The sequence below is a fragment of the Rhipicephalus microplus genome, chromosome 6 (genome assembly GCF_043290135.1).
Source record: "Rhipicephalus microplus isolate Deutch F79 chromosome 6, USDA_Rmic, whole genome shotgun sequence".
Classification (NCBI taxonomy): Eukaryota; Metazoa; Arthropoda; class Arachnida; order Ixodida; family Ixodidae; genus Rhipicephalus; species Rhipicephalus microplus.
Genome location: NC_134705.1, coordinates 65,826,228 through 65,844,976, shown reverse-complemented (window position 1 = coordinate 65,844,976; position 18,749 = coordinate 65,826,228). Strand labels below are relative to the sequence as shown.

Below are 18,749 nucleotides of genomic sequence, written 5' to 3'. Positions count from 1 at the left end.
TTCCGAACCAGCCCTGTAGAAAGCCTGTACGTGGATTCGAATGAATGGTCGCTCAACCTACAAATATGCTCTCGTCCTTAGTGTACTTTTTGAAGGTGAAGCAGACAAGAAACACCCCTCTCATTTCACCAATAATTATTTTTCTTGTTCAGGCTTGATCGAGAACCGTCGTTTGTTGCAGAAGCCCTACTCGCTCCGTGTAAGGGGCCTTGCCGAAGTAACAGGTGTGCATCTTCTTGAACACAGTTCGATGGCTCCTGCAACATATCTGCCACCGTGGCAGTGGCAGCTTATTGACTGTGATGTGTCTTTTGTTGAAGTCACAAAGCACGCACCACTTGCACACATACATACATACATCCTAGAACTACAACATAAATACACATGCCCTAAGTTCTTTACCGATGCGTCAAAGTAAAACACTTCTGTGTCATATGCAGCGGTAGGCCAATCCTTTTCCGAGGCCGGCGTTCTTCATCCTGATGCAAGCATTTTCACAGTAGAAGCTTACGCAATACTGGCGGTCGTAAAACACATCAAACAGATAAAGTTACAAAAGGCGGTAATATACACAGATTCTCTAAGCGTGGTCAAACCCCTGAAAACTCCTAAAAAACACAAGAACCCCGTGCTGGTGTCACTTTACTCACTTCTGTGCACACTGTACACATCAAAACAGCTTGTCGTCTGCTGGGTTCCAGGGCACCGTGAGATACAAGGGAACGTTTTGGCCGACAATCTGGCTGCTTGCGCCAACGACACTACTCCTAATGCATCAACATCAGTCCCTACACTTGACTTAAAACCTTTTCTAAAACGAAAGCTCAGGGGGTATTGGCAGAGCATGTGGGATAAACACACAGATAATAAACTCCATGCTATTAAGCCGGAACTAGGTTATTGGCCGCCACTATCAAAATCACGACTCACAGAAGTAATACTAACAAGGCTTAGAACAGGACATACACATTCTACACATTCATTTCTTCTGTCTACCGGCGATCCACCATATTGTGAAAGATGTGGAGAGCCCCTTACGGTTCTTCACATTCTCGTCCAGTGCAATGAGCTAGATGCTCTAAGAAAAAAGCACTTTTTACTTCCCTACCGACAGCACCTCCCTCTACACCCTGGGATGCTCATCGACAGGGATCCGCTTTTAGGGGCGAAGCTCCTTAGGGCGTGGGCTGTGCGTCCCCTGTAGGCTGTATGTAGCCACCTCTAGTTTAGTTCTTGCAGTGTTCACTAGATGGCGGTACCGTCCCCTGGTGTTTTTGGAGAGCTCCGGAATGACAGCTACAGATAAGTGTTTTTGCATGTTTCCAGCTTGCCTCTGTATGTAGCGTTATGAGAACGTAAGGCGCTAGCGTAAAGCTTGATTAGGTCTAGTACGGTGTACGTTTTTTTTTTAGTATTCTGTACTGTGTCTTTTTTTTTTTTTTTTGCTCCAGCCACCACGTGGCTGAGGCCTGCGCGTAGACCGACCACGTGCATGCACAGGTGCTGTGAAGTGTAGCGTATTTATGTATTATTGTGGTTCTTTTTGGCTTAGACCAGTGTATTTTAGTACAGTTTTCTAACACGTGGGCATCGGTAAACTGAGCTAGCCATGGTCAAAAAGACCGTAAAGTGTTCAGAGTGCGGGTTAGGGTGGAAGGTGGAAATTAGTGCGGAAGAGAAAGCAGAAGATGACGCCAAGTGTAGACAGTGCGAGTTCGAGGAGAAAATGAAAAATATGATGGCGGTCCAGAGTGGGCTCATGGAGAAAATCGCAGAGCTGGAGAATGCATTGGCGAAGGAGCGTGAGAAAACGTCAGCCATGGAGGAAAGGCTCCGGGTAGCCGAGAAGGGCCTATCGAAGGTCGTGAAGGGGAGCGAAGACGCAGGTGACGGCGGAAGCATTATGGCGACGACCCCCCGTGCGGGAGAGATGAGGGAAACCGGCATGACAAAGGCAGATACATTGGCCACAGGGCCCAGCTACCGGGAAGTAGTTTTGAGGGAGGGAGGGAGCAAACCAGCAGCCGTGACTCACGCTAGTCACCTAGTCAGCAACCAGGTGCAGGTTTCAGAAGGAATGTCTGAACAGGTCATCATCGCCGGTGACTCAAATTTAGTCCGATGCGCAGCGGCAATCAAAGAAAGGGTGAAAGGCGACAAGAGAGTTGCGATAGGGACGTTCCCAGGACAAACGCTGGGGACAGTAATGAGTCAAGCGGGTGAACAACTCGCAGCTAAAGCTAACAATCGTAACCTCGTTGTAATTGCGGGAGGGTTAAATGACGTCCTGAAAAAAGAATCGTCAGGACTAGCGACGACCTTGGCGAAAGGGGTGGATGACATGCGCACCGTGTCCCCCCAGGTGCAAATTGTAGTATGCACAGTACCGGAAGTACCAGTACGCAACATCAACCTGCAAAGAGCGGTTGCCGACGCAAACAAAGAGATATGGCGAATTAGTCGAGAGAAGGGTTTCGAGGTAGTGGATTTAAACAGGGAAGTGCACAGGTGGGGTGGATTCCAAAGAGACAAGATTCATTTCGATAAGAGGCTTGGACACGAGGTGGGCTGGCGACTGGCAGGACGCGCAGTAGCTTTTTTGGGGGGCTCACGGGCCCTTCGGAGTCCGGGGTAGCTCGTAACAGGGAAAACAACCAGGAGGACGCTTTGACAGGTAGAATTGCGAAAAACCAGAAAAAAGGTAAAAGAAAAAGGAAAAAGGCGCGTGTTGCAATTAGTTACATAAACATGCAGGGTGGCAGAAAGAAGGCAAAATGGTTAGAGATTGAGGAGCAGTTAAACAAAGAACAGATAGGCGTGTATGCGGTTACAGAAACACACCTTAGAGACTTGGAAGAGCCACCACATATTAAAAATTATGTTTGGGAAGGGTGTAACAGGACCATATCGGAAAGGAAAGGTGGGGGTGTAGGAATGCTAATTCACCGCGGAGCCAAATGGGTTAGAGTGAAACAGACGTGTTCAGAGCACCTCTGGGTTCTGGGCACAGTAGGTGGAAAGGAAACGTGGCTAGGGGTAGCCTACTTGTGGACGGGGAATAACTGCAGAGAAAAGAATCAGGAGATAGTGGATTGCATGAGTGCGGATATTAAGGAATTTGGTAATGGGGCCGAAATCATCCTTCTAGGGGACATGAATGCCCACATACATGACCTTGACGGATATTCAGACACCAATGGGAAGTTATTACTAGATCTTTGCGAGCAACATAGTCTGGAGATAGTTAACACGGGGCCTAAATGTGACGGCCAGATCACATGGGAAGTCGGAAACAAGCAATCAAGTATTGATTATTGTCTCATGACTGAAGGAATTTACCACAAACTGACAGAAATGAGGATAGACGAGGAAGGCATTAACAGCTTGGGTAGTGATCATAAACGAATAACATTACAAATGGGATACGAAACTAAAAATATGAGCATGGAATCAAAGTCTGGCAGCTCGTATTTAAATGACAAACAAATAATAAATATAGCCGCAAGAGTCGAGGAAGAAGTAGGCGAAATACCAGGCAAGGACTGGGAGTATAGTGAGCTGTTACATCTAATGACGAAGGAGATAGGGAAAGAGAAGAAAACTGTTTGCTGGAAAGGAAAAAGGAAGCCAAAAAGTTGGTGGAACAAGGAAATCCGGGAGGCGATCGAGAAGCGACGCGAAGCATCACGGGAGCATAGAAAGGCAAAAAAGGAGAAGCGGCCGCAGGACGAAGTTAAAAAAAAAATATGAGAAATATATTTGGAGAAAAAATCCCTTGTACAGAAATTGGTAGAGGCAAAAATTAAAGGTGAAAGTGAACGCTGGATGACAGAGATACACGAAAAAAAGGAGGCCGCGCCTAGGATTTTTTGGAGCCACATAAAGGCGCTAGGTAGGAAGTCTGTCACAACGCAACAATATATTCTAGATGAAGGAGGAAATCAATTGGAAGGGTACGAAGCGCTAGGTTACATCCAAAAGGTAACAGCCGATTCGTTTCAAAAGAGCGTCCAGGGGATCTCCCCGGTGAGTAAAAGTGTGGCGGAGAAAGCAACAGAGGAAGAGCTAGTACTTGATAATTTCAACTGGAAAAAGGCCGAAGGAAAAATTCCAAAGCGCACTGCCGCGGGTTTAGATGGGATTCCCGTTAGCCTCATTAACGAACTAGGACATAACACTAAAGAAGCATTGTTAAAAGCAGTAGAAAAAAGCTTAAAGGACGGACAAATACCGGACAGTTGGCGACAAAGTAGAATGAACTTAATCTATAAAGGCAAGGGAGAAAAGGACAAGATTCGCTCGTATAGACCACTAACCATTACATCGGTACTATGCAGGTTGGCGATGCAAGCAGTAAAAATGAAAATAGAAACATGGGCCGAACATAACGATATTTTGGGAGAACTTCAGAACGGATTTCGAGTCGACAGGCGGTTAGACGATAACCTGTTTGTTCTCACTCAGTGTATAGAAATATCTAAAATAGAGAATAGGCCCTTGTACGTGGCTTTTCTAGACATCACTGGGGCATACGACAACGTTAATCAGGAAATTTTGTGGGATATATTGAAAGGAATGGGCATGGGCGACGACTGTATACAGCTTTTGAGGGAGATATACCGAGAAAATACAGTTTGCATAGAGTGGGAAGGAATGCGTAGCAAAGAGAACGTTGAGGTTAGCAGGGGTCTGAGACAGGGATGTCTTTTGTCCCCACTGTTATTCATGCTGTACATGGTGAGTATGGAAAAAGCGCTAGAAGGTAGCAACATTGGATTTAATCTGTCACACAAACAGGGCGGCATGATGATTGAGCAGAAGCTTCCAGGTTTATTTTATGCGGACGATATCGTCTTATTTGCGGACAGTCGAGATGATATACAGCAGCTGGCGAATATATGCGGAAGGGAAGGTGAAGCTCTTGGACTAGGATTCAGTGTAACGAAGTGTGGATTGATGGTATTCAATGATCCCTGTGATCAGACGGTGTCCATACAAGGCCAAGAAATACCGAGGGTAAGTGAATACAAGTACCTTGGAGTATGGGTAAATGAGAGTGATAGATACATGGAGGTACAGGAAAAAGCCTCGGCAGCAAAAGGAAAGAGGAATGCGGCAATAATGAAGCACAGAGCGTTGTGGGGATACAATAGGTATGAGGTGCTTCGAGGTCTGTGGAAGGGTGTAATGGTTCCAGGGCTTACTTTTGGGAACTCAGTGGTGTGCATGAGGGCAGAGGTGCAATCGGGAATGGATGTAAATCAAAGGACTGTGGGACGCCTCGCGTTGGGTGCTCACGGGAAGACGACAAACGAGGCTGTAAAGGGCGATATGGGGTGGGCAGGTTTTGAGGCGAGGGAAGCGCAGAGCAAAATAAGCTTCGAAGAAAGGCTAAGAAATATGAAGGAGAGTAGATGGGCAGAGAAGGTGTTCCGTTATTTGTATAGGAAGAGCGTGGACACACAGTGGAGAAAAAGAACTAGAAGACTCACTAGTAAATATACGGCTGGTATTGTGAGCCATATGTCAACAAAGAGCGTTAAGGGAAAGGTCAGGGAGGCGGAGAGGATTTACTGGATGGCAGCTATGGAGAAAAAACCGGCTCTGAGTAACTACCGAAAGGGCAAAAATGAAATAAGGAGGGAGGCATTTTACGATAATTCAAGGGGAAGCGCTTTACTGTTTGAAGCGAGATCGGGTTGCCTTAGAACGCGTAGTTATAAAGCAAGATTCAGTAAAGAAGAAGAACAATGCACATGCTGCGGGAAAGATAAGGAAACGGCGGAGCATGTTCTGATTGAATGTGGAGATATCCACCCAGGTGTACGTTTGGGCACGAGCCTACAGGAAGCCTTGGGTTTTAGGGACAACAATGGAAAGCTGAACACACCCGCGATTGAAATAAGTAAGAGACGGTTAGAGTATTGGTGGCAGAAAATTAGAGAGAAAGGACAAAAATAAATATTGGAAAAATAAACTATGGACAGTGTGCCGTAAATGGCAGAGAACTTAAGCTGAAAATTTACCTTTTTTCCATTAAGATAGAATTTATCGAAGTAGAGGCATTAGGCCAACATAAAGAAAAAAAGGAAAAAAGGTTTTTTTTTTTTGTCGAGCCTGGTGGCATACTTGTCACCACCCCGTTATAAAGGGGACGCTCATAGCATCCATCCATCCTTCCATCCATGTAGCCACCTCTAGTTTAGTTCTTGCAGTGTTCACTAGATGGCGGTACCGTCTCCTGTATGTAGCCACCTCTAGTTTAGTTCTTGTAGTGTTTACTAGATGGTGGTACTTGTAGCTGATGATGAAAAGATGCAAGCTGTTATAAACTAGAAAGCGGTACTTGTAGTTGATGAAAGACGCGAGATCTTATAAAATAGGAATGATGTCACATATGGCGCGTGTCATTGGTTGAAGGCAATCGTTCGATTTAGTGCGGTGACGTACGCTAGGGGGAGCGATGTAATAAAATCGAGTGGGCAAAATGTACAGAGGATTCATGGTTTACCAGGTTTACCTCCGGAGCTTCGCCCACTCATCATCATTCACTTCGTGGATATGGCGCAATTTTTTTAAACTGCAAACACTTTTCACGTTTTTAAAAGATGTGCATAGCTTTCACCCAATCTTTCGAGGTCATCCGTATCACGACCTCTATAGAGTGGTCGTGGTTGCGGTGACTACATCTTCATCATGATTTTATTATGACATATTGCCATCCGCTATCACTACACATATGTCACGCCACTGTCATGATTTTATTACTTCCATGTTTTAACCCGCGTTAGAGCGAGGAATTTTAAGACCCCTTTACAGCCACGCATCATATCATTGTTCATATGTGTAGGCAATTGAAATGGTGCTCTTTGGTCATCAATTGGCCTTTGCGCCATTAAAAACTACTCATCATCATCAATCCCAGATTCGGCCCACTAGTACGTCGATGTGGAGCACCCCTCCAGCACCCATACTAAAAGGTGTTATAGCACGACAGCATCCTCTTTTAAAGAGTGCACACTTTACCCGGTTCAACATTTTTTGCTGTGCACTCTTTTTTGAGGGTGCTAAGCTCTGCACCCTTTTTCAGCACCCTTCCTCGGCACCTTTTGTTTACCACCCAATAGGGAGCAAAGGGTGCTCGTCTGGCGACAAGCTCATTTACATCCATCCTTATGGGTCATAATTGGTTTAGTGTGTCCCCAAAGTTACGAAGACGATCACAAGAGCATTCAATCGTAAGCGACTAAACAAAAGGATTAATAGACGGATAGTTTGATGGATGGATGGATGGATGGATGGATGGATGGATGGATGGATGGATGGATGGATGGACGGATGGACGGACGGACGGACGGACGGACGGATGACGAACGGATGGACGCTTAAATAGAAGCGCGCAAAGCGCCGACAGTAGGCTAAGAAATGCTTGGCATTATGAAAGTAGGCGCACCAGGCCCCCGCGAACAATTTTGCTGTTGGTATTTTCACGATCATGGCTTGGTCAATAGAAAGATGCTGGCCAAAGCTTCATACTTCTTTCTAAATTCCCGACATTGCTGCTATGTTGGGACGGCGTGAGTTTGGCATTTTTGTATACACACAGCTGGCTTTATTTCTTGCATTCCTTAATGAACAAATCTCAAAATGTTGCTAACTTGCTACATACCGCGCCATACGTGCAGATTTCTTGAACTACACCTACACCCTATAAAGACAGCGGCACGTCATTTATATGTCCGTAGGTTACTTTTTGCATAGCCATTTCATCAGTGTGGAGCAAAAGCGGACTTGACACATCTATGATGGTTGGTTCATGCAAAGAGTACTAACTAGTCAGGACGAAGAAAGCGTACACACCACCACAGTGTTGTAGCGTCTATACAGTAATGGAATGCCCCAGCACACAAACGACCAAAATTACGAAGAGATTTATCGGCACTCAGAGTAGATACTTGCAGACTCACCCTTTTGGATGCTTGTCCAGGAAGTCTAGGACAGTGTGTTCGCAGTATTCAAACACCAGGTGCAGCTTCCGTTTCCGCCGGAACACTTCGATCAAGTTCACAAGGTTCGGATGCTTCAATTGCTGCACCGTAAAGTAAGAAAAGGGACTCTTTCAACAAACGTGTTTTTATCTTCAACTTTCAAATGGAAACTTAGCTCATTGAAGCTGTACAATGTAATGTTCCATAAACACTATATTATCAGAGCGCATCCACACGAAAAGCCATCGAATTGGAAGTTATATCTCGACATCTCTAACCAGTGCTGCGACTTCTTTCACCGCAAAACAACGCTGCTGATCCCACTATAGAAGAATTGGTATAATATGAAAGTAAAATGTGTCTGTGAAACACAGGTTTACTAAGAATATTCAGCTGTTTCCGTCATTTCTGGTACAGCAGTGGTGGAATTTACCCAATCTCTGTAGAATATACCGACTTCTCAAATATACCTATTTCTAAAATAGCCTCAAGGAACACAGCCTCGTAGAGTTATTTAATCTGCCAGGATTGGCGCAGCCGTGGCAGTGCTAGCAAGCGCTGCTCAAAGCAATAGCGGCCAGCGTTGAACACTTTTTTTGGCGCCAGCTTTCGTAACCCAGTGCGTGATCTTATAAAAAGGTGGTAGCTGAGCATGAAACACTATTATGCAGTAAGTACTCAAGGGACCAGCGCTGGCTAACATCGGCAGGTTAAAATAGCACGAAGACTGAGTAAAGTGTATGTGATAGCGACTGTCGCTATAGCTCTATGGTAAACCCATCGTATGCATTGCCGAAAGTTGTCTGTTTTGTTGCTACGTTTGGAAAGTCGAATTCTCATTAACTTCAATACATTTACATTTATGTCGTATTTACTCTACTAAAGTTGAATTCTCATCAACTTCAAAACATTTACATTTATTCATTATTTACTCTACTACAGTTAAAGCACATGAATAATGTTCTCTATACGTTTCTTGGCTCAAGTGCCTGTAGGATTCATTAGGGAGAGTCTAACAAAGCAAATGACCCCAGATCAATATTCTTTATTTCATCTAAACTACTGTATAAGTCCTGTAAGAGAAGATGAAAAGGGCATGTAAAATTTGCTCTTTTATTTGTGTTAATTATTATCAATAATGTTTTCTTTGCAAAGCACCGATTACTGACTGACCTCTATCTCTCTCTTATCAAGAAAACGCGTGTATTGAGCTTTGAGGTTGTTGATTGTGGTCAGTGTTGCAGAGCAAAAGAAAATGAAGAAAGGACAGGGAACTAGGGCGGGTGCGTTTCTCCGTTTCTAAGCGATGTAAATGCCAATGATTGAAGCAGTCCTCATATTTATTGGTAACTAGTGCTTTCTGCTATCTGTTGACTATACATTTTGGTCAGCGTAGTTTTTTTATTTATTTTGTAACCATTCAAACGACACATTACAGACGCAGACCAGCAGCTTGTTATGTCTCAGTCTCTTTGCTTCATTTTGGATATTACACAACCTACGCTTGCAAGAAGTTCGGGCCAATTGAAGTTGCCAACGCAGACAAGTGCACCTAAACACCCAATCAAAAACTCAAGCACCATCACCTTGAGCATGCGTATCTCTCGCAGCGCGATCTTCTTGATGAGCGGATCGTCCTCGGTCTCGACGTACTTCTTGACGGCCACCAGCTGACCGGTGTCCCGAACGCGGCACTTGAACACCACCCCGTACGAGCCTTCTCCAATCTTCGAGATCTTCTCGTACTTCTCCATCAGCGGTGTGTAGTAGTACCGGTTGCGCCTGCGCAAGTGTAATAGCGAGTTTACGCTTAGCTTTTTTGCAGTTGCACGTATGTGTCACGTACAGAATCTTGCGATTTCACTAAGGATAGAGTACGGCTGCGCCAACAACTAATACTAAGAAAGACCTCTCTCACAACATCTCGCACTCAACATTTAAGGCTGTCACGTGGTTTTCTTCGTCTTGCCCTGTCGTCAGTTTGTCAAGAATGTCCAAATGTAAATACTTTTCGGCTAGTTGCTTTAAAATGCTAGCTGCAACTGGGAAATGTGAATTAATTCACGTTGAAAAACCTGGACGTTAAGCAAAAAAAAACATAAGAAGTAAGTAACGGAAGAACCTGCGAGAATTCATATCAAGCGCCTTTCGCCGTCGCCTTTCCAGCAGCTTCCTGGAACAAGCTAAAATCTGTAAATACAAGGTCAAAGATATCCATAGGTACCGTTGCGCCACCGGGGACTTAAAATCAGGCAAAACATGAAACACCCCCGACAAAACATACGCATAGTAGTGGCATCTTATTGTTTGGCGTAAGCTTGACACAAAACAGCAAGTCAATAAGTGAGAGGTACGGTGTTTGCATAGATAGCAGCTTTACTTATAGGACACTAACTATTGAACGTTTTGGCTGTTTTCAGCCTGGTTCTCATGGACACCTATTAAAAACAAAGATGCGCATAAGTACACATCAATAGTTTATGCACACATGGAATGAATGGATAGTCGCTGGCAACTTTGTTTGAGGGGCCAAATGATTGCTGCGCCCGTTCTACGAAAAACAAAGCGTGCGGCGATTTGCGCATATTTTCGAGGGCGCATAATCAAGTATTTCAAACAGACGAAGATCAAGAAGTGAGCAAAGCATTACATGTTCTAAATAGACGAAAGTGTCTATGAAATTCGGAACGTCGCAATATGTGCACAAGAAACATCTCTCATTATTTTATAAATGGATGTCAGCAATAAATGTTTGTATAAAGCTGTGAGCCTAACTAACAAAATATTAGCATGAGAGTGGTATTCCGTGCAACGTGTTCAAAAGTGGTAGAAAATCAGGGAAATAGAATATTTGCTCGTTGCGTTCATAGGAACTCTTTCTACAATGCGTACATTCAGGGACATGAACCATCGCAGTAAATCGCCTTCAACTAAACTCGTCGAAATGTCACTTCGGCCGCCAGCAGATTACGGTGTTGGGCCACCTTGTCGATGCATTAGGTGTGCAGCCTGACCCGGAGAAAATTCGTGCCGTCACGAGCTTTCCTGTACCCTAGTCTGTCAAAGACGTCCGCAGCTTTGTGGGACTTTGTTCCTATTTTAAAAGGTTCGTGAAAGATTTTGCAACGATCGCTCGACCACTCACCGACCTTCTGAAGAAAGACGTGACTTTTACGTGGAGTTCTGCCCAAGCTGCCGCTTTTTCTCACCTCATCACCCTTCTCACGACTCCACCTATATTGGCCAACTTTGACCCGTTCACTACTTCTACAGAAGTCCGAACCGATGCGAGTGGTCACGTGATTGGAACCGTCCTACCCCAATGTCAGCAGGGATACGACTGAGTTATCGCCTACGCTAGCCGCCTACTCACATCTGCTGAGCGCAACTATTCAATGACAGAGCGTGAATGCCTTGCTCATGTTTCGGCAGTCACGCAGTTCCACCCATGTTTATATGGCACGAATTTCTCTGTATTACCGGACCACCATGCGCTATGTTGGCTTACGTCACTGAAGGATCCTACTGGCCAGCTCGGTCGCTGGGCTCTGCGACTACAAGAGTATACATACACGGAGACGTACAAGTCCGGACGTTTACATCAGGACGCAGACTGCCTGTCCCGCTACTCGGTTGCTGAGTCGAGCACTATGCTTGACACCGACACCGAGCCTTGCGTCTTTTCTCTTTCGCAAATGACATGCATCGGTGACGAGCAGCGCCATGCATGAAGCGTCCTTGCGTGCTATCATTGAGCGTAATTCGAATCACCATCTTCCAATGAGCCCCATCGCTCATTCGTGCTCCATGATGGTGTATTATACCGCCAAAGTTTTGAGCCGGATGGACCGGCCCGGCTGCTTGTCATTCCGCAACACCTTCGCTCGGAAGTTCTACATGAACTTCATGACCTTTCGACTGCTGGTCACCTTGGTGTGTCACGCACTTAGGACCGAATACGCCGACGCTTCTTTTGGCCAGGGCTTGCGCGCTCAGTCAGAAGATACGTTGCGGCTTGTGAGAAATGCCAGCGCTGCAAAACACCATCGACACTTCCCGCCGGACGCCTTCAACCACTTGACATTACGTCATAACCGTTCTTCCGCGTTGGCTTGGACCTACTTGGCTCTTTACCCTTGTCTTCCTCGGGTAACAACTAGTGGATAGCCGTAGCCACCGACTTCGCCACGTGCTATGCCATCACACGAGTTCTTCCAACAAACTGCGCCACAGGTCTCGCCGACTTCCTCCTCAAGGACGTGATTTTGCAACACGGAGCCCCACAGAGCTCCACGGCAGCTGCTTACAGACCGTGGCCGCACCTTTTTGTCGGAGGTCATAGCCGACATCTTGCAGTCCTGTCAAACGAGACACAAGCTGACTACGCCATACCACCCGCTAATAAATGGACTCACGGAGCGTTTAAATCGAACTCTTACAGATATGCTCGCTAAGTATGTTTCTACCAACCACACCGATTGGGATCTCGCGTTGCCGTTCGTCACATTCGCCTACAATTCTTCTCGCCATGACACTGCCGCGTACTCTCCATTTTTTCTGTTGTTCGGCCGGGAACCTGCATTACCCCTAGAGACAGTCATTCCGTCTACCGCGACACCGACCAGCTATTATGCCCTTGATGCTATCACTTGGGCTGCTCACGCACGTGAAATCGCCCGCACTCGCTTTCTGGCCTCTCAAGAGAATCAACAGCGTTTGTACGATGAACGGCACCGTGACGTGCACTTATTACCCGCTTCATTGGTACTGCTGTGGTCCCCGATCAGTCAAGTCGGCTTGTCGGAAAAACTTCTTTCCCGCTACACAGGCCCATATCGAATCCTTCGTCAGGTGACTCCTGTGACACACGAAATTGCTCCTGCTGCCTCATCGCCTAAAACTACCCCTCACACCACCGATATCGTACATGTGGCACGCTTGAAGCCTTACAACTCTCCCGCTGACGTTGACATCTAGATGCGCCGAGATGGCGCTTCTGCCGCCGGGGATCAGGCTACATGCATGTTGACATTTTGTGGGACGATGCGCTTGTGCGCCAGATGAAAGGACGAAGGGAGGTCTCCGCTCGATGTCTGGTCTACCGGTCACGCCGCTGCTGCTGCTGGTTTGAAATATATTTCATCCACAGCCTCGTCGATACGGCGTCTCTCTTCCGTAACAATATATATATGAAAATGCAAGAAAGGAAAATAATCCAGAAAGAGACTCCAGCACGGGGCATCAAACGTCCGACTTCTTGCTTGCGAGGGCGTGGCCGTGTTAGTGCCGTGTACACTTCTAGTACACTCTAGCGTTAGGTATTTATATATGCCACTTATCGCTGACGTTGCTGATCTCGGAGAAAATATGAGCCTTTTTTGAACATTACAAGCGGGATGGCGCATAGAGCACGCTCGACGCTCCGCTCATCTAGACGCGGCGACGGGCGCTTGGCCCGTGGAGGGAGTAGACACTCACTAATGCGCGCGCTTATCTCGCGGTCAGGGGAATCGAATGGCTTGGGCTTTGAACAAAAAGATTCTGTTGTAGTTACTGGGCGCCCAGTTGCTACACTCGCTACATGGTCTCTGCGAAAAAGGCGCGCTTTTAGACACAGCGTACCAACAACTGAGGCACTTATTCGCGTTCATCTGTACGTGTGAGTACGTTTCATGCGTAATTTGTGCGTGAGCGAAGCAGGGCACGTTTTGATCTGCTTGCCATTCTTCGCGTAACATTCCAATTTGTGGCTATCGCATTCATTGCTTCGTCTTTGCGGCAAAGCTGCGACTTTTTGGTTTAGCAAGCTTATAAGCGTATGGTGGTTTTTCTGTTGGAGGAATATGCAAATGCGGAAGCTTTCACGGTGTTATTTCAATTAATGACGATGGTTTCATGCTCAAGCATCTTACTATCAATGTCACTGTGCTTTCAACACAGCATATTGCAGCACATTGTATGAATAAACTACAAGAGAAAGGAAAGCTACCTGATGCAGGGATGCATCCTTTTCATGAAAACAACTGATGGTAGCATTGCTTTAAAATCCTGAGAGTAGTATTTACTGCAGCACTTTCGCAACTTCGATGTGTTTATCGCCAACACTTTTACAAAAAGTTCTCCTAGTTTTCTATCACGCTTTGAGAAAACCTCTCTTGCTAACGCTCGATAACGACCATCACTATTGGAATGTACCTTGAGAAAATTTCTCAAAGTGATGAGTGTTTTTTGCTGACAGAGATTATTCTATTCATTTCAATACGAATACTCCGTAGGAGGAGCTGCAACTGTAGGCTATGGCTAGACGAACACCTAGTGGTAGATAAATTAAAACGTAGAGTGCTTCCAGTGTTAGTAAAATAACACGGGGCTGAAGGAAAGCCAGTTTACACGTGAATGAGGCACTTATTATCACTTTTCTATCAAAATAAGATATATAAAGCTCTTTATTTTCCAACAAAATTGTTGGGGTCCGTCAGGCAAAAAGCTCCGTGATAGAGCTTGAATGTGCCTGACTCCATAACATGGCAGCATTAACATCAAAATTAGAATTAATACAGGTTTCAAACATATATCCAGAAAACAAAATCCACAATATTAATAGATTTGAAAGAACAAGGAACATGTTGAATAACACTTACATACATGGTATTTATAAGAATACACATCTAATGCATTTAGAAACAGGAAATGTCTTAATATATTGCTATACATAAAAACTGCAGAGGCTACAACATTAAGAAAATGACTTGTAAAAACATGGCTGTGCTACTAATGGCCTAATACCATCGAAACACTGATGGAGAAAGACATTAAAAAGGAGGGAAAATGTGAATGTGTAACCAATAGTTTCTTTATGTATTCATTCATACTTGCAAAAGTATTCTTGAATTTGTTTGAGCGGCAAAATATTTAGAATAAATCCTTCCTTTTCCCATTTATTTAGTATGAAAGGTAAGCTATGCCACAGAAATTGCTTAAGATAATTTGCGGTCTATTTTCTGAACGTATATTATCTAAGGAATACTGTCTGAAGCGGAACATCATCCAAGTCTGTTGTTGTTGAGTGCAAAGCGCGCTGTGGTGCTTTGTATGAGTTTTGTATGATTTGCATGCAGAAATGTACAGTAATGCAGCACACGAGTAAATCAGTACTCATAGTGAACGTCTCAATAGTAAACTCATATAAACGTCTCGTAGCAAACGTACTCAAGTAAAAAGTCTCAGTGTAAACGAGATTGCGTGCTACCAACGCCATGTTACGTGTCAGAATAAAGATGTCACACAATATATGACAACCAGTGGCACGTGCATGTCTTTTCCGTGGGAAACTGAAGTCTTGAACTCATAGTGAAGTGAAATTGTTGAGGTCCACTCGGTGAATAGTTTCGTGGCGAAATTATACCCATGTGTTTTGGCGGCAGAATATAGTGCGTTTCATGCACAATTGGGCAATAGTGCACGTAACATGGAATGCCACTGTACGATTGGAGATTTCAATGTTGAAATGCGCAGAGAGAGGTGTATTTACCAAATCCACTGTTTATAATTGACATTATTTTATGTAACACTGCTCTCATTCTGAGCATGCTTGTACTCTAACAATTATTGTTTATGTTAATTGCTAGAGTAATTGCTGCTTATTTTTATGCTTGTGTGCATTTTCTCTGCCCTCTTCTTTATACATGTTGTTTCCATGGCCATGTGCATATTCAAAGCTAGCTTTGTTGGACTGCTAGGAAGCTCGCCCTATTGTTAAGTATACAGATGAATAAGTCAAACAAACAAATAAATAAATAGCTTTCTCGGTGACTACAGGTGCGTCCTTCCGTTTAAAAAAAATATCTCTGCCGCAAAACAGTTTGCTGTTGTTTAGGAAAAACAGCGCAATGGCCCTTCTAAAGGTAAACTTCAATCCACTTGCCGAAGCGCATTATAACTTTTATGCAAGTCCCGCCTATTCTATTGTTCAAAGATATAGCGTTATGTAACTTCGTACACATGGCTACATAACGCATAAGATGACTACATGATGGACTGCAATATGGCTGGGCGTCAAAACGCACGGCGAAATTCATTTCCGAAATTAAATGCGTATGCATGGCCACATCGCTTTGAAGTAAACCAGTATTTTGCGTGAGTAACACATTGAACTTTCGCAACAAACCAAGTGTTCCCGTCGGAGACACGGATTACAGCGTATTACATTTCAGAATCAGTTACGTAGACGTTTGGCATGGAATAACTTCGTGTATGAGTCCAGTTCGCCGAATGACGTGTCCAAAGGCCTTAGTTAAATCGGGAGCAACATAACTTGAATGCTTACCATTATCGAGAAACTCCTTAGTTTGTACAGTAAAGTGAAGAATGAGTCAGTTCTAGAGCTTCGTTTAAGAAAACCGTCACAAACTTAAGCGATGGGGGTTTATGATATTCCATATATATAGGTAAAAGTAAAGGTCCTTAGCAAATAAATGCTAAAAAAAGATATAGACTGTGTTGCATCCCTTCACTCCATGTGTCTGATATGCACTACAGCAACCACGAATATGTAATAGCTTTCCCATTGTGCTATGTTGCGGCACACATACAGGCAACGAACTTTGTTTGATCCCGAAGAGTTGCTCGCTGGGGCCGCTAACGGGTTCTGTTGTAAGCGTGTGTTGCGCAAAATAATCGTTTTTCCAAATATGACTTTACGAAGGACTACTGGCAGTGCCGATGGTTATCCAATCCAAGTTCAGCGAATTTTTATATGACTGGCCTGTATCAAATTAATTAATTACACGAGTTTTGGCGTCACCACACTTTCTGACTGAGCCATACCTCGTTTTTACTGGTACTGATCGTCAAAGACAGCGATATATTAATTTCGAGAAGATATAAATGATTGCTTTTGTTTGTGCAGTACACTCAAAGTTATTCCTGATAAAACCCATTTTGATGTACATCTGCATCTGAAACAACTTCAGCCCATATTTTACGACAAAAACAGCTTTGCACTCTCACTGACGGCTTGATTGTTACATTTATGAAAAGCGTGCTGACCGTATGGTGCTCGTCCTCGAGCTCCCGTGTGAAATGATGCCATGTTCGATTTGTGACGCTACAAATTGCTTTCTTTTTACTCCACAATTCATTGTATTGCAATTGGGAGAAAGACTGCGAAATGACTTCATGCTCTTCAAAATTCACAAATCAGTGCATGTGCATTCTGTGGTGCGGCAACCACAGAAGCACGATTTAGCCGTGCCCCACCAATTAAGGAAGTGTGGCAGGCTCGTAAAGGCCATCCTTCTATCGCTCTTTCAAACTCTCCTACGAGGTAGCTACCAATAGTGATGTCCAACAGGTAGCCCCAGCTAGTTTGGAGCCAGTTTAAATAGATTCCATCTAATAAGCCCTAATACGACGTAGCTAAACGCATGGTACTATATGGAATAAGTCACAGTTTTGTGTTCTAGTTATTCGTGTTTAATTAGCTCACTTGGAAAGTGATGAAGCGGCGCAAGCATTTAAAATGGGTGCTGCAGCCTAAAAGACCGAATGGCAGTGACGCAGGTGATGGTTATGCTATTTATGTTGGAACCGATGTCACTTTCCCTAAGTAAAGCGACTGACAAACATCACGATTCCAGAAACAAATTAACGAGCCATCGTGTCACAGTTGTGAAAACGTGAGCAGTTTCGAGGTACGCTTTGCAGATAAGGAAATGCAGGCATGCTCAGGGTGACACGAGCTACAGGCGGGCAGAGACGACAGGCTGCAAGGTTCGGTCGCATGCCAAGCTCAAAGCCTGGCATGCGGCCGAACCCGATGACAGCAGTAGGAAACCGGAATTGAATGAACCAAACAGGCAGCCTCTTAAAAAAAAAGGCAGATAGCCTCAGCAATATATGTTGGGGTGTCCCCAGAATATCAGCTTCCTTTGAGACTAATCAACACGATGACACACTTCCCCTGATGTCAAAAAACGGACAATGCAAAATAACTGCCTGGATCATTTTAGCCAACAGCTAGGCTGCACCACATACAATTAATACAATCAGTTCTTAGAGTGTATAAATCTGCGAAGCGTAGTCAACTCTATGAATTGGATTTCCATTAAAGTGGAGGAGGATTGTGACTTTCAAAAAGGCACTCTGAGCTGACGAGACCACGTTTTACTGAAATTTTCAAACAAATACTTACAGTGCACTACTGAAGTGAGAACAATTCATACTGTCTCCGAAGATCCCGCCACCAGTAACAATGTGCTCGAGTGCTTAATGCGGGATGCATGACAGCATACTCATCGGTCTAACATTCAGCTTGAACAAAATAATATGCACGGAAACGTTGTTGCCTACGTTGCTAATGCCCTTAAAGGACAAACATTCCAGGCTGTTTTGACAAAAATCTCGACTCTGAAAACACTGCAGTTCCCATATCATAAGAACGCCAGTTTTCTTGCTCGCAATGAAGTTCAACAGAGACCCTATTGAGTTTCACTTCATTAGCATTTTGCATATATGTGGTATATCGTTGCGTAATTTCCCATATTTCAGTGCACCTTAACCAGTGTGAACATGGCTTTCCACCAGCCCCACTGCGCCTGCATCCATTGGCCGTCTTTCTTAAACTCACACCTAAAACTTCATGATGCTTACTCAACTCTTCAACATTAACAGTCACTCAGCAATTTTCCTCCAAGCACGCAGGAGCGTCAACTATAAGCTTCTGATGTAAATCCCGGCAAACATATCTACTAACTTGAAATA

At 44.5% G+C, this 18,749-nt stretch overlaps 1 protein-coding gene across 3 annotated transcripts in view; it reads right to left on the bottom strand.

The window, feature by feature from the left end:
* Nucleotides 1–18,749, bottom strand: part of LOC119167622 (cyclin-dependent kinase-like 4) — a 153,567-nt gene that overhangs the window by 79,335 nt on the left and 55,483 nt on the right. For all 3 annotated transcript variants that reach the window (XM_075866025.1, XM_075866026.1, XM_075866027.1), the window contains exons 2-3: nucleotides 9,575–9,770; nucleotides 7,968–8,089 (exon numbers count right to left, since the gene is read on the bottom strand). In XM_075866025.1, the coding sequence (XP_075722140.1) occupies nucleotides 7,968–8,089; nucleotides 9,575–9,770 (318 nt within the window). The remainder of the gene's footprint in view (nucleotides 1–7,967; nucleotides 8,090–9,574; nucleotides 9,771–18,749) is intronic.